At 43.1% G+C, this 16,278-nt stretch overlaps 1 protein-coding gene across 1 annotated transcript in view; it reads left to right on the top strand.

Annotated features, from left to right (window-relative positions):
- The window catches only part of LOC140731133 (multiple epidermal growth factor-like domains protein 9), a 204,577-nt gene extending 191,739 nt beyond the window's left edge, over nucleotides 1-12,838 (top strand). The window contains exons 5-6 of the mRNA XM_073052455.1: nucleotides 2,303-2,566; nucleotides 6,103-12,838. Coding sequence (XP_072908556.1) covers nucleotides 2,303-2,566; nucleotides 6,103-6,560 — 722 coding nt within the window. The 3' untranslated portion in view covers nucleotides 6,561-12,838. The remainder of the gene's footprint in view (nucleotides 1-2,302; nucleotides 2,567-6,102) is intronic.
- The last annotated feature ends 3,440 nt before the right edge of the window (nucleotides 12,839-16,278 follow it).

Here is a 16,278-nt window from a genome sequence, read left to right as displayed (position 1 = left end):
GAGCACCCGGAGGAAACCCACGTCGTCACGGGGAGAACATAGAAACTCCTTACAGACAGCGGCAGAATTGAACACTGATCTTTGATGCTGTATTAGCATCGTGTGAACGGCTCCACTACCCTGCCGTCCCGTTATTGTGACAGTGACACGAGCAGGCATACTCCTGTTACTGTTGACAATTATCTGTAATTATTACTGCTTCTTCCATTCGTTCTTTGATTGAATTATTTTGACATTTGATCTCCCACCCTGAGCCAGTTTGGCTTTGGGAGAAAAATTATGATAATCCCATTGACACAGGAGATCTGCTGGGTTGCATCTCTATCACACAATCAGCAAATTGCTACCAGTCCAGATATTTCACACCAATATTAACAAAAGCTTCCTCTTAAAATAATGCACTTGATTCAAAAATAGCTGATGAAAAGCTTTTACAGAAGTGATTTTATGAACCGTGTGTGGGTGTGTTAATGATTTTGTGTTTGGGTATTCTCTCTTCTTATTTTATAAGACCATAAGACATACGAGCAGAATTAGGCCATTTGGCCTATCGAGTCTGTTCCGCCATTCAATCATGGTTGATCCTTTCTGTAACACTTACCCAACAGGCTGGTATATGTCTAAGGGAAAAGGAGATCCAGCCACTCACCAACCCCACCTCCCGTACACGCAGGTGCTGTGAGAATCGAGTTTATACCTCACACCCGCCCACAATATCAAACCCACAACAAATACCGTTATGAAATACACTTTAAAGAGTTTACTAAAATTAGAAGAGCATTAGGCAATACAATATATATGCAAGGGAAAAAAAAAACAAAAGGCGCCAACTTATCAAAGTTCAGTCAGTTTAGTGCACATCGTTGGAGCTCAACTATCAAACCATCCGACCCCTCTTCGCTTGCCTCCGACATCCACGTCTTCGCACCTAGGACCCCCCGGTAGTCTTCCGAGCAGTGCAGCGCACGTCCACCTTCCTCGGCATCTTCCTCCCGACTCCCCACCAAAAGCCCGCGAAAACCCCTCCCCCAAGTTCCCAGCCTCACAAGACAAAATAACATTCCCCATTGGTTAACAAAAGAATACAATTACCATATCAGCAAGTATAAAGCAAAACAACTGCGAGAGAAACACTTATCAGACAAAGAAGCATTCCTACTCTTAACAAACCAAAAAAAACCCATTTTGAGTAACATACACAGGACATTGTACATTTCCTTTTCCCTCCTCAGTCCCACTCCCCGTAACCGTTGATGCCGTCCAATCAAGAACCTATCAATCTCCACCCAACGACCTGGCCTCCACAGTTGCCTGTGGTAAGAAATTCCATAAATTCACCACCCTGTGGCTAAGGAAGTTTCTCCACATCTCCATTTTAAATGGACTCCCCTCTATCCTGAGGCTGTGCCCTCTTGTCTCAGACTCCCCCACCATGGGAAACATCCTTTCCACATCTACTCTGTCTGGGCCTTTCAACATTCAAGAGGTTTCAATGAGATTCCCCCCCCCCCCCCCAATGCCAGCACATCTTTTTTTAGATAAGGAGCCCAAAATTGTTAACAGTCCTCAAGGTTAGGCTTCACCAGTACCTTATAATGCCTCAGCATCACGTCCCCAATCCTGTATTTTGGAGCTATTGAAATGAATGCTAATATTGCATTTGCCTTCCTCACCACCGACTCTACCTGCAAGTTAATCTTTAAAATGTTCTGCACAAAGACTCCCGAGTCCCTTGGCATCTCAGATTTTTGGATTTTCTCCCCGCTTAGAAAATAGTCTGCATGTTTATTTCTTCTACCAAAGTGCACCACCATGCATTTTCCAACATTGTATTTTATTTGCCACTTTCTTGCAGAAGTCCATCTGCAAACTTGGCAACAAAGCCATCTACTCCATCATCTAAATCATTGATATACAGCATAGAAAGAAGTGGTCCCAACACTGATCACTGCAGAACACCACTAGTTACTGGCAGCCAACCAGAAAAGGATCCTTTTATTCCCATTTGCTGCCTCCTACCAATCAGCCAATGCTCTAACCATGCTGGTAACTTTCCTGTAATACCATGGGCTCTTAACTTGGTAAGCAGCCTCATGTGTGGCACCTTGTCAAAGACCTTCTGAAAATCCAAATATACAACATCCACTGCATCCCCTTTATCTATCCTACTTGTAATCTCCTCAAAGAATTCCAACAGCTTCGTCAGGCAAGATCTTCGGGGAAGATAATTGGGGATGTGTTTAGGGCCATGTCATGGAGGTGCCTTGTCCTTCACGCTGTTTTTGTTTGTCCCTCTGTCCAGAGTCGGGAGAGCCGGTGTGTGACCGCTGTCGGCCAGGTTACTTTGGTGCCCACTGTGAGGAATGTGCGGATGGCTACTACAACTCGGACAGTATCTGCGTGCGCTGTGAGTGTAACAAGAATATTGACGCAGAGAGCAGACTTCCCATCTGCGATTCGGAATCCGGTCGCTGCCTCAGCTGTACAACCAACACCACCGGCTTCCACTGTGAGAAATGTGCAGAGGGTTACCGTGGAGATGCTGTAGCTGGAACCTGTCAGAGAGGTAAATACCTGCCCCAGACTGGGTGGGATTGTGCCTGGACTGGTTTGCTCTCCCCAGGCAGCTGGTCAAATGAATTAAATTGAATTGACTTTATTTCTTACATCCTTCACATACATGAGGAGTAAAAATCTTTACGTTATGCCTCTATCTAAATGTGCAATGTGCATATTATAGTAATTAGTAATAAATTATATGTACAGTAAGATGTACAACAGAACAGTTAATATAGCTTAGAAATACAATTATGCCACCGCAAATTAATCAGTCAGATGGTCTGGTGGAAGAAGCTGTCCCAGGGCCTGTTGGTCCTGGCTTCAGTGCTATGATACCGTTTCCTGGATGGCAGCAGTTGGAACAGTTTGTGGTTGGGGTGACTTGGGCCCCTAATGATCCTCCGAACCCTTTTTACACACCTGTTGCTCTAAGTGTCCTGAATAGTGGGAAATTCACATCCACAGATGTGCTGAGCTGTCTGCACTATTGTTTGCAGAGTCTTTTGATTGAGGGAAGTACAGTTCCCATACCAGGCAGTGATACAGCCAGTCAGGATGCTCTCAATTGTGCCCCTGTAGAAAGTCCTAGAAACATAGAAAACCTACAGCACAATACAGATCCTTCGGCCCACAGAGCTGTGCTGAACACGTCCTTACCTTAGAAATTACCTAAGGTTACCCATAGCCGTCTATTTCTCTGAGCTGTATGTATCTGTCCAGGAGTCTCTTAAAATAACCTGTTGTATCCGCCTCCACCACCATCACTGGCAGCCCATTCCACGCACTCAACGCTCTCTGCATAAAAAAAACTTACCACTGACAACTCCTCTGTACCTACTTCTAAGCACCTTAAAATTGTGCCCTTTCTTGCTAGCCTGGAAAAAAGCCTCTGACTATCCACATGATCAATGCCTCTCATCATCTTGCACAACTCTATCAGGTCACCTCATCCTCCGTCACTTCAAGGAAAAAAGGCCAAGTTCACTGAACCCGTTCTCATAAGGCGTGCTCCCCAATCCAGGCAACATCCTTGTAAATCTCCTCTGCACCCTTTCTATGGCTTCCACATCCTTCCTGTAGTGAGGCGACCAGAACTGAGCACAGTACTCCAAGTGGAGTCTGACCAGGGTCCTATATAGCTGCAACATTACCTCTCGGCTCCTAAATTCAATTCCACAATTGATAAAGGCCACTACACCATACGCCTTCTTAACCACTGAGTCAACTTGCGCAGCTGCTTTGAGCGTCCTGTGGACTCGGACCCCAAGATCCCTCTGATCCTCCACACTGCCAAGAGTCTTACCATTAATACTATATTCTGCCATCATAATTGACCTTCCAAAATGAACCACCTCACATTTATCTGGGTTGAACTCCATCTGCCACTTCTCAGCCCAATTTTTTGTCCTGTCAATGTCCCGCTGTAACCTCTGACAGCCCTCCACGCTATTCGTCTGAGGTGAAAGAGTTGCGTTGTGCTTTTTTCACTACACAGCCAGTATGTACAGACCATGTGAGGTTCTTGGTGATGTGTATACCGAGGAACTTGAAGATCTTTACTCTCTCAACCCCAGATCCATTGATGTCAATAGGGTGAGCCTGTCTCCATTCATCCTGTAATTCACAACCAGCTCCTTTGTTTTTACAATATTGAGAGAGAGGTTGTTTTCTTGACACCACTCTGTCTAGGTGATGGCGACTTCTCTGTAGGCTACCTTGTTATGATTTGAAATAAGGCCAATCAATGTTGTATCATCAGCAAATTTAATTAGCAGATTGGAGCTGTGGCTGGCGACACAGTCATGGGTGTATGGATAGTAAAGGATGGGGCTTACGGTACAGCCCTGGGGGGATCATGTGTTGAGGGTGAGAGGGTTAGAGGTGAGGGAGCTCACTCTTACCACCTGCCGGCAGTCTGACAGAAAGTCCAGCATCCAGCCTTACAAGGTAGGGTGAAGGCAAAGAATCAACCTTGTTGTTGGCCACAGTGTGGGCCGTCCTTCCTACTCAGTATTCTGGAAGATGCCATGTAATCCGGCCCAGCGGTCTGTGCCATGGACCTGTCTCTGAGAGGACTGTGATGATACCTCACCCCGCCCAACAGAAGTCCAACCCTACCCAACTAAACTCTAACCTACCCAACTCAATCCTATCTGAAACCATTCTTAATCTCAAACCAACCCCAACCAAACCCCAACCCAACCCAACCAAAACCCCAACCCGACCAAAACCCCAACTCAACCAAAACCCCAACCCAACCCAACCAAATCCCCCGCCCAACCAGAACCCCAACCCAATCAAATCCCCCGCCCAACCAGAACCCCAACCCAACCAAATCCCCCGCCCAACCAGAACCCCAACCCAACCAAATCCCCCGCCCAACCAGAACCGCAACCCAATCAAAACCCTAAACCAACCAATCTTCATCACACAATCAGCAGATTGCTACCAGTCCAGATATCTCACAGCAATATTAACAAAAGCTTCCTTCAAGACAGAGGCACTTGATTCAAATCTAGCTGATAAAAAGCTCTTTCAGAAGTGACTTTTTGAACTGAGTGTGGGTCTGTTAATGATTTAGTATTTGGGTGTTCTCTCTTCTTACTCCATGAGACATAGGAGTGGAGTTGGGCCTTTTGGTCCACTGAGTCTGCTCTGCCATTCAATCATGGCTGATCGTTTTCCCCCCTCCTCAGCCCCACTCCCTGACCTTTTCCCTGTAACCTATGGCAGCTGTACTTTGCAAGACTTAAAAATTACTGTAAGTTACAGACATAAGTAATGTAAAAACGGTTGTGCAAAAGAGAATTAACTCATCACAACTGCATCAGCCAGAACAGCCGAGATACTGACTGCCTGATCTATAGTGCAGGGCAGTATTTTTCCCAGAACCGTCAGAATAAACTGGGAAGCCAGTCCTAAGGAGGTTTGCATTTCTGGTTGGGAGTTATTCCAGTCCCTCCCAAGGTGCAGTTCCTCTCCACACAGATGCTGCCCAACCTGATGGGTGTTTCATAGTCATAGAACACTACAGAACAGGAACAGGCCCTTCAGCCCATCTAGTCCTTGGCAAATTATGTATCAGCTTAGTTCCATCAATCTGCACCCAGACCATAGCCCTCCACACCCCTCCCATCCATCCACATACTGGACCAAATTTCCCTTAAGCATTGAAATCAAAATCACATCCATCACTTGTGCTGGCAGCTCATTCCACCCTCTCACCACCCTCTGAGTGAAGAAGTTCCCCCTCATGTTTCAGCTTGCATTTGCCCTTCTATACCCCTCATAATTTTGTATACCTCATTCTCCTAAGCTCCTGGTAATGAATCCTAACCTATTCAACCTATCCCTAATAATTCAGGTCCTCCAGTTCCAGCAACACCATTGTAAATTTTCTCTGCAGTTCCAGCCATTTTTGATGCCATTTCTACACCTGCAGTTATATTTATTAGTGTTAGTGTGTGATTCATCTTTAATTGAACAGGATTATTTTTTCCAAATGTTGGTTAACCACTCTGTCTTTCTCAATCCCCATCACAGAAATAACCACAGTGCTGCCAACGACCTCCACAGAGCCGAGCACTAGCCTCTCACCCACAACCACACCAGTCACAAACAGCACCATGGCTCCAAGTGACCAGACCTTGCTGTCAGTGCTGCTGACCACCACTCAGGGTGGGGTGAGCACAGCTGCCCCGGTTGCCCCAGAAATCTCATGGACCCGGTTCAACCTTGTGGTGCTGGTAGTCATTATCACCGTAGTGGTCCTGCTCATGGGCTTCGTGGCAGCCGTCTACGTTTACCGAGAGTACCGAAACCGGAAGCTGAACGCTCCTTTCTGGACAATAGAGCTGAAGGAAGACAACATCAGCTTCAGCAGTTACCATGACAGCATCCCCAATGCGGATGTTTCCGGACTGTTGGAGGATGATGCCAATGAAGTGGTTCCGAACGGACAGCTGACTCTCTCAACGCCAATGAACTCATACAAGATCTAAGTACATTTAAAAACCACTGCAAACAGAAGATTGGAGACTGGACTGCACACCACAGGCACTGCGCCAAAGGCGCGCTGCTAAAGCAAGCATGATGCAGATGTCACTCAGAGACTGAGTGAGGCTTCGTTGAGCTGATTGCTGTTCCTGAGAAGTCCACAGCTGATGAATTGAGTTTGATTTACTCTTTTCAACAATGTAAAACACCCCAAATGAGTTTCTATTTTTGTACAAAAATGATGTCCAGGTACAAATCTTCTCCCAGTGTGGAGAAGGTAGATGATTAGTTAAAGGACTTTTCCCAACCTAAAGCAACGTGTAAGTACCAAGCATTGCAATGCAACTGGCAAGACTTGAGTTCCGTTGAACGTGGGGTAAATAATTTTCTTAAACAAATGACTGGAATGTTCATTAGGGTAAAAGTTTTACAAGGTGAGATGACGAGAAGACCTTGGATCCATGTTTGTAAACTACGGACAGTTTCTAACGGTTGTGGAGAGAAATGGCAATAATTGTGTTAGGGCCGACATGCTTCTAGTATTGAATGCATCGGGACCAGGAGGAAGGAGAATCCTGTGGTGACGATCAATGTTCCGTGTCGGGAGAGGAGGAATCTCCCAGTGAATGCCAAGTGAGCGGGTGTTTCTAACAGGTTAACACCATAGGTATCGAACAGGCCGCTTACTCTATTCAACACAGGAATCCCGATTATAAACTAAAGCCTTAACAGGCCTGTACTTGAGAGTTCTAAGCACAAAAATGGCCGCAAGAAGCGTGAGTGCAATTGTAGATCCCCGCACAAGCTAACCCCCCCCAACCCCCTAAATAATTTTGTTAATTTAACAGAATAAGACCATTAATTACTTAAGCCCATCACCCCTACTGGGGCACAGGCCACCAACAGTAGCTCACCAGAGTCCTCTGTCCTGGGCCAGTCTTTCACGTTGTTCCCAGGAGTAGCCCATCTTCTTTGTGTTTCCTTCCTTTCCCGGGAATGAGGTCTTTGGAGCTTCTGTAGCTCTAGGTATTTGATGGGATGGGGTTGCTGGCCCCACGCCCAGCCCTCCTCCTCCTGCAACCGGGCTTGGGACCCTCCATGGCAGAATTACCAGTGCTATAGTAGGTAAGGGTTGCGTTCAGTCCATTCCATGTAACGGGACTCGAAGGTAGCCTTCATTCAAAGATGAGACCCTGCTTGGGGTAAGTTGTTCACTTGTCAGTCCATTCTAGGTGAGACCCTGCTTGGGGTAAGGTGTTCACTTGTCAGCCCATTCTAGGTGAGACCCTGCTTGGGGATAAGGTGTTCACTTGTCAGCCCATTCTAGGTGAGACCCTGCTTGGGGATAAGGTGTTCACTTGTCAGCCCATTCTAGGTGAGACCCTGCTTGGGGATAAGGTGTTCACTTGTCAGCCCATTCTAGGTGAGACCCTGCTTGGGGATAAGGTGTTCACTTGTCAGCCCATTCTAGGTGAGACCCTGCTTGGGGATAAGGTGTTCACTTGTCAGCCCATTCTAGGTGAGACCCTGCTTGGGGATAAGGTGTTCACTTGTCAGTCCATTCTAGGTGAGACCCTGCTTGGGGATAAGGTGTTCACTTGTCAGCCCACTCTAGATCATCCTAGCAATAGAAGAAATGGAGAGAACATTTATCTGACCGAGAGTGCTTCAGCCGAATCACTCTGCCTCGCAGTTACTCACCAGGAGCTGAGACACCGTTACGAACCATTGCTCTGCCCTTTACTTCCCGTTCTTGTGTCACACCGAGGGAAGTATCCACGATTCAATAGTTCTTAAGATCATTTCCAGTACACAAGTGTAAAGGAAATTAAAATAATTGTTACTCTGGATCTGATGCTGCACAAAAAACTCACACAATAAGATAAAGAAAACAATAAAAACATAATAAATATAAATACATAAGATAGCTTTTATACATAGATTGATTGTATGTCCATAAAGTGATGCTAGGCACGGGGGTGTCTGGTACGTAAGGTGGCTGACAGGAAATAACAAAGTTGTGGTTTGAAGGGTGCTGTCTAGCTCCCATTGATCCCTTCAAGCAGGCATCTCAGACCATAACTTGTCAAGTAAGTTCTTTCTTCATTTCAGAGCCACGGAGACAGGCAGTACAGTGAGCTGGAACGAGGAACAACTGTTCCTTCAGCGGGGCGCTTCTTTCTCACCCCCCCCCCCCCCCCTTCTGCTGGGCCCCTTCATTCGATATACCAAACTCCCAGCTGGAAATGGTCAAAACTCTTCCAGTTTTTGAACAATTTCTTTTGAATGGAAGCGCTCCAACTTCTCCGTTCTCACCACAGAAACAAGACAACATCTTTAGACTTTTTAAAGCAATTTTCTGTTCACAAGCGCACTCTGTTTTCAGGTTCTGTGTGTGTGAATCCTCCATCTTCTCCTAGTCCCACTGAAGTGGACCAGTCTGTAGTTTCCTTATTGCCCCCACTGCCTTCTCTCTCCCTGATTCCCCCCAACAGCACCTCGAAGAGGTCCCACTGTCCATCTCGGCTCAGCCGTTGTGAGGAAGGGCTGGGAAAGGCTGTCACATCTCCATCAGGACAGCCCGAAGACCTTTAAAACCAACAAAGTGTAGGCACCATTGTGGTGTTTGTTGGAGCTGGAGAAGAAAATTTTCTTTCAAAGTTTCTCTTACACAAAGTAGATCCTTAGATAGTTGTTGGCAATCTGAGTCATAGAACACTACAGCACAGAAACAGGCCATTCAGCCCAGCTAGTCCATGACCAACGCTTAATCTGCCTAGTCCCATCAGCCTGCAACAGGACCATAGTCCTTTATACACCCCCCCCCCCATCCATGTACTTATCCCAACTTCTCTTAAATGTTGTCATTTAATCTGCATCCCCCCTTCCACTGGCAACTCATTCCACAGTTTCACCACCCTCTGAACGAAGTTACCCTTAAATATTTCACCTTTCAACCTTAACCCATGACTTCTAGTTCTAGTCTCACCCACTCTCAGTGGAAAAAACCTGCTTTCATTTACCGTATCCATACCCCACATAATTTTGTACATCTCTTATCAAATCTCCCCTCATTCTCCTAAACTCCAGGGAATAAAGTCTTAATCTATTCAACCTTTCCCTATAACTCAGGGAATTTAAATAGTTTAAAACCTGCAGATCCACTTGCAACCTTCCTGCTCCTCAGCTCTTGTCAGTAGTTCAATCAACCCTAAATACTTTTGACTTAAGAGTGAAGCGATGAAACTACAGCTATCATTCTTCATGGGGTAGTCTGATCGCTGTGGAAAAACAGACTTTGTGTCTACTGTTGAGGATTTGACAATGGGTACCCAGTCCATCTTTCTTGCTCCCTGTCGCTAGAATCATTATAATGGCTGCTTCACGCCACCGTGCTCTCTGGCCCTCCCCCAGTGTTTCTGTTAGAGGGTACCTACACTTGCTGATCTAAACCTCATAGTGAGGAAATGGTGTCATAGACACACAGTGCTTTCAAGTTCAAGTTCACATTTGTTGTCATCTGATGGTAATCCCCAGAATTCAGAAAGATGGTGGAGGTGGGTGGGGGGGTCTCATTGCAACCTATTGAATATTAAATATTGAAAGGCCTTGATAAAGTGGGTGTGGAGAGGATGGTTCCTACAGTGGGAGTCTAGGACTAGGGGGCACAGCCTCAAAATAGAGGTTTGTCCATTTACAACAGAGATGGGGAGGAATTTGTTTCACCAGAGGGTGGTGAATCTGTGGAATTCATTGCCACAGGCAGCTGTGGAGCCAAGACATTGGGTGTATTTAAGACACAGGTTGACATATTCTTGATTGGTCAGGGCGTAAAGGGAAATGGGGAAAGTTTGGGACTGAGAGGGAAAAGGATCAGCCATGATGAAATGGCAGAGCAGACTCAATGGGCCAAATGGCCTAATTCTGCTCCTAAGTCTTATGGTCTAATATGCAACCAAATGAAAACAACGTTCCTTGGTGCCATGGTGCACACACAGCTATAAAATAAATTCTATCACAAATAAGTCAATAAAATATAATTCAAAGTGAATAAACAGCTGGTGATGAGACCTCGGTGGTGGCAAGATATTAATTAGCCTCACAGCCTGAGGGAAGAAGCTGTTATCCAGTCTGGCAGTCCTCGTCCTGATGCTTCTGTGCCTCCTTTCTGATGGTAGTGGCTCAAAGAGATTATGGGATGGGTGGCAGGAATCCTCAACAATGCTTCAGACCCTTTGTCTACAACATTCCCCGTAGATGTCCAAATAGGGGGAAGGCAGACCCCGGTTACTCTCTGGGCAGTTTTTACTTCCCTCTATTGCAACACAAGCTGCTGATGTATGTACTGTTGCCAGGATGGTTGGTACACACAACCAGCAGTAGTGATAGTTGCCCCGGTTTACTCCCTCCACCCCTCCCACCTTTGGGTGTAGGCCAAGGTTTTTGGAGAAGGGCCTGATGTTTCCAGAAGATGCCCTGGGAGAGGAAGAACTGAAAAGTGTCCATTAATTCCATTGATATCTGTCACATAATGACCACAAAAACAAAGGTTTCTGGAATGGGTAGATACACTGTTAAAGGTAGCACAGTTTTGGATGTAAAGACTTATCTGGACCCACAAGGTACTTTGAAATGACTTCCTTCCTCAGTGACATCACATATTTGATTATTTAATTACGGTAGATTCAAATGCCTTAGTTTCAATCTTTTGCAGACTGTTAACATTTATAATTATGTGGTGTTTGGATATGAAAACACACAGGTCAGCAGCACCTGTGTCAAAGCTGTAGATTGGTTTGTTCCATAAATGATGTCTATGTTTTCCAGTGGAGGAAGAGACAACATTCCAGCACTTGCTTTTAATGAACAATAGTTTGTGGAAACTAGTTGCTTGTTACAAGGCAACTTTATAAAAAATAATTTTAAAAATGTGTAAATACTTGTATTTAGAAGAGAGTGTGAGTTTAAAGATGTTTATTGACCGAGTTCCCTAAATGTTAAGTGTTTGTATTTATGTATAAAGAGTCTAGAAGCTGCAAACTTTGTCAACACTACGGGAACTTTGCAGAGTTTCAGTAAGGAGAGGGCTTGCTGTGGGAGATGCTGCTTCCAACGGTAATCAGGAGGGGCAATGTGCATAACACAACTAATTAGTAGAAATGTGCAAGTCATTTCACATCCATTCCTGCAATGTTTCAATGAGTAAACCCCCTGAAAGGTGAGCAACAATGACCCTCTTGATAGGTTGATAGCTTCATGATTAGTCAGGGCCTCAAAGGTGATGGGGAGAAGACAAGAGAATAGGGTTGAGAGAGTTAATAGAGGTGTAATGGCGGAGCAGGCGCGATAGACTGAATAGCCTAGTTCTGCTCATATGTCATAGTGGGTGAGGTTCTAAACAGGTGCTCTGTACGTCAGTTAGAACGAAGCTGTAGAGAGGGGAGTGGAGTAACATGGTGATGCAAGAACAACCTAAGCAAGTCTGCTGCCTAATCTTTCAAACTTTGACCTCTGAAAATATTAAAGTGGGTAAATAAATGTGTCTCTTACATAAGGATATCACTAATCCAACACACTTTTCAAAGCCAAGGGAACCTCTGTGTACGAGTTTAAATACCATACTACATTGCAGAACTGGAGAGTCTCTGAGGCACTGTTAACTCATAAATATTTAGTGGTATTAGCACATAAATCAAGCCACAAGATCAAGTTTAATTGTCACTCAACCATACATGAATACAGCCAAACAAAACAGTGTTACTCTCCAGGTTTGAGGTGCAAAACACAGCACAAACAGTCACACACAGCACAAGGCACATACAAGATAGCAAGCACAGATAAGATATCGGTAAAATATAGTCACACAACAAATGTTAATAAATAAATAAAGCCTCACCACTCAATATTAATATCAACCCAGGTGTGTTTCAGTTTTATCTTCAGGCACCATAGACACATTTCTACTCTGCTTGTCAAGTTATTAAAGGCTGCTCTTTAAATACTGGTTGTTATATAATTTTCTGCAGATGATTAATACCATGCACTGAGTTAGATGATAGGCACTGGTATGATTCCCTTCACAGTTGAGAAGCACGTGAGAGAAACAGATGTGCAATGTCAGATAATTTCCCCTGCACTGTAACTGTCGCAATACTAAAATGGTCTTGTGGACACTTGAATATTGACAGTTAAGAAATCCCAACCTTGTATTCTCATATCCTGATTTGGGTTTACAACATACTGAAACATGAGCAGTGAATTAAAAAAAACCAAGTTTAAATAATATCTCAAATGTCGTGGCATGTTTTATCAGCGGCTTCCAAGCCGTACTAAACATTTCAAAATGGCGCCATTAGAGAAGCGGTTCACAAAGCTTTGAAGCCCTAGAACTGATGGCAGGGAAACACCTTTTGTTGTAATGATGTTTAATTATTGTCCCTGAACATTGAGCAGAGAAACTACACAGTAGAAGTTTGAATATGTTCATTGATTAGGCGAAGAATATGAGCTTTGGATCTATTGGAACAGAATCTGAATGAGGTTTATTATCACGGACATCATTAAGGAACTCCCCAGCTATATCTTCATTACTACCATCAGAGAGAGTGGATACAGGAGCCCAAGGACACACATTCAAAGCTGCTCCTCCCTCTCCCTCTGATTTCTGAACAGACCATAAACACTTAACTCACTGTTTTGCTAACTTTTTGCACTACTTATTTATTTTCATAATTTATTATTGTAATGAACAGTAATATATGTATTACACTGTACTGCAGCCCGAAAATAACAAATTTCACAACAGATGTCAGTGATAATAAACCTGATTCTGATTTATATATAATGAAATACGTTGTTATATGTGTGGGTTATATATACTTACATATAACAATGCCACAATACATGAAGATACTATAAATTGCAAAAAGAATACAGTACCATGCAAAAGTCTTGGGCACCTTAGATTTTTATATGGTTTCATATCGTATCACCGGCACAGAGCCCTGTTTGCAATACCATTGAGGCTGTCTGGGATTACCTACAGAGTCAGAAGCAAGTGAGACAGCCAAAGTCTTCAGAAGGACTATGACAAGTTCTTGAAGATTCCTGGGAAAACCTACCAGCTGATTTTCTGCATGACAGTGTACCTAAGGCTATTCAAAGGCCAATAGTGGTCTCACCAAATATCAATTTGATTTAGGTTTTTTTTTTACTTTATTGTTCTTTTGTATTTAGAAACTTTTCATTTCATTATTTTAAAAGCATCTTTGCTTTACAAAATGTCTTTACGTGTGCCTAAGACTGTTGCACAGTACTATATATAAAAAATCAATATGTACTGTAAAAAGAGAGCAAAATAGTGAGGTGGTGTTCATGGGTTCATGGACAATTCAATCTGATGGCAGAGGGGAAGACGTTACTCCTAAAGTAGTGAATGTAGATCTTCAGGTTCCTGTACCTCCTCCCTGATTAGAGAAATGCAAAGAGATCAGATTTACTTGTCACATATTATTGTCATTGTCCTGCAAATTCTGCCTGTGCCACATGCCAATCCAGGTAAAATGGAGGAGATTAGAAGATTTAATGCACAGCTCAATTCATGATCTAGACTAGAGGGGCAGAGGTTTACAGGACATCGGGGCGCCTTTTGGGGCAAATGGAGCCTGTACTGCTGGCATAGGTTGCCTTTGAACCAGAGGCACACTACGGTGCAGGTGTATGCTTCAGTTAGTCTGGGACTGTTTAAACTAGGGAATGGAGGAGGGGTGCAGGGAATTTAGAACAGAACAGACTCAACTGTTTAAACGTCTTAGTGGAGAATAACACATTAGGACATTAACCAATTATAGGCTTCAAAAATATAAAAATGGGTTGGAATAGGATGAAAAACATAAGTAATAAACTAAGTATGGCCTGTAAAAAAAGAAGTGTGAAGAAAATAAATGAGCTGGAATTATATGTAAGTGTATATAAGTCTGATATAATATCAATAACTGAAACCTGGCTGACGTCAAATGGTGGTGATGAATATACTATAAAAAATGTACTAAAAGATAGGCGTAACGGTGGAGAAGTAAGCCATATACTGTACATAAGAGAGTATTTAAGTGTGAGGCTGCTATGAAAGGAGATGAACCAAGATTTAGTGAAGATATCTGGGTGAGAATTGAAAGCTATAAGGATAAAGGAATAACATTGGATGTAGGTTATAGACCCCTAATGTTGACAGTGATTTTAATAAACAACTATCAGAATGTTAAAAAGCAAGTTCTCAGGGTGATTTGGTTATGGGTGTCTATAATTCCACGTATTGAGTCGGAGAACCCAGTGACTAAATGATTACAGGAAAGTGTATTCATTGAGTTATTGAATGATTGTTTTTGACACATTATGTTAATACACCAACAAGAGGAGAGGCATGTCTAGATTTGATCTTCTATAACAACCAGGATAGAATTTTGAGTATGGAAGTTGTTTAGCCTTTAGGAACAAGGGATCATAGCATTATTAGTCTCGAAGGTTTTTGGAGACTATATCAGTAAAAACCAAAGCCATTAAATTTATTTTCAGAAGGGCAAAATTTGTGCAGATGGTGCAAAGACTTCAGAAGGTAATCTGGAAGGAACTGCTTGACGTTGAGTCAGTTGAGGAACAATGGGGTCGATTTAAAAGGGTAATACACACAGTGGAGGAATTGTTTATTATCAAAGTCAGGACAATAGATCAACTATATAGATGAATATAAAGATAGACATAAAAGTATTGAAATAAAACAGCTGTAGTTAAGAGGGAAATTCAGATTGCCAAAAGGCAGGTTGGGAAGGATATTACTAATAGTGCTAAGATTGATTTTTTTCAATACTAAGATTTTTTCAATAGTAGTAAAAGAAAAGTCAAGGAGGAAGTTTATTGTATTAGGAATAATGTTGGGGTGTAAAATTATACAGAGAAGAATATAGTGGATGCTCTTAACTCATATTTTGCTGAAGTATTCAGTTGTGAAGATGTTAGCAATATGCCAGTAAGTAGAGAAAAATAAGATTGCTTTAAGTGACTGAGAGATCTTAGAAAGTGAGGCTTCCTTCAGCTGAAAAGTCTTAAAAGTTAATAAATCTCCAGGGTCTGACAACATATATCCAAGAGTATTTAAAGAGGTCTATGATTTTATATATATACAAACCCCTAACATGTGTTTTTCAAAAGTCATTGAAATCTCTAAGGACTGTAAATAGGCTAATATTGTCCTAGTATGTAAGAGTGACTGCACTGACACTGGTAACTATAGACCAGTGAATTTAATGTGTATCACAGGTAAGGTAATGGAAACAATTATAAAGAATGAGGTGGAAAAGCACCTGATAAGAAAAGGTTTGTTAGCAGAAAGCCAGCATGGGTTCAGAAAAGGGAAATCATGTGTAACTAATATGCTGGAGTTCTATGAAGAGGCAACTAAAATTTATGATAACAATGGAGTAGCTGATATCATTTACTTTTGATTTTCAGAGGCTTTTGACAGGGTACTCCAGGAGAGGTTAATAACCAAATTACAGGAGGTAAGGATTCAGGGTAGGGTGTGTGAATGGGTGCAGAACTGGCTCAAAAACAAAACAAGTTATGGTGAGAAGATCGTTTTCACACCTAGATGCTTAAAGCAGGGTTCCTCGGGGATGAGTTTTGAAGCCACTGTTGTTTTTAATTTACATTAATGATTTGGATAAGCAC

The sequence above is a fragment of the Hemitrygon akajei genome, chromosome 7, assembly GCF_048418815.1.
Source record: "Hemitrygon akajei chromosome 7, sHemAka1.3, whole genome shotgun sequence".
NCBI lineage: Eukaryota > Metazoa > Chordata > Chondrichthyes > Myliobatiformes > Dasyatidae > Hemitrygon > Hemitrygon akajei.
Note: the sequence above shows the minus strand (reverse complement) of the source record. Positions and strands in the feature narration are given on the sequence as shown.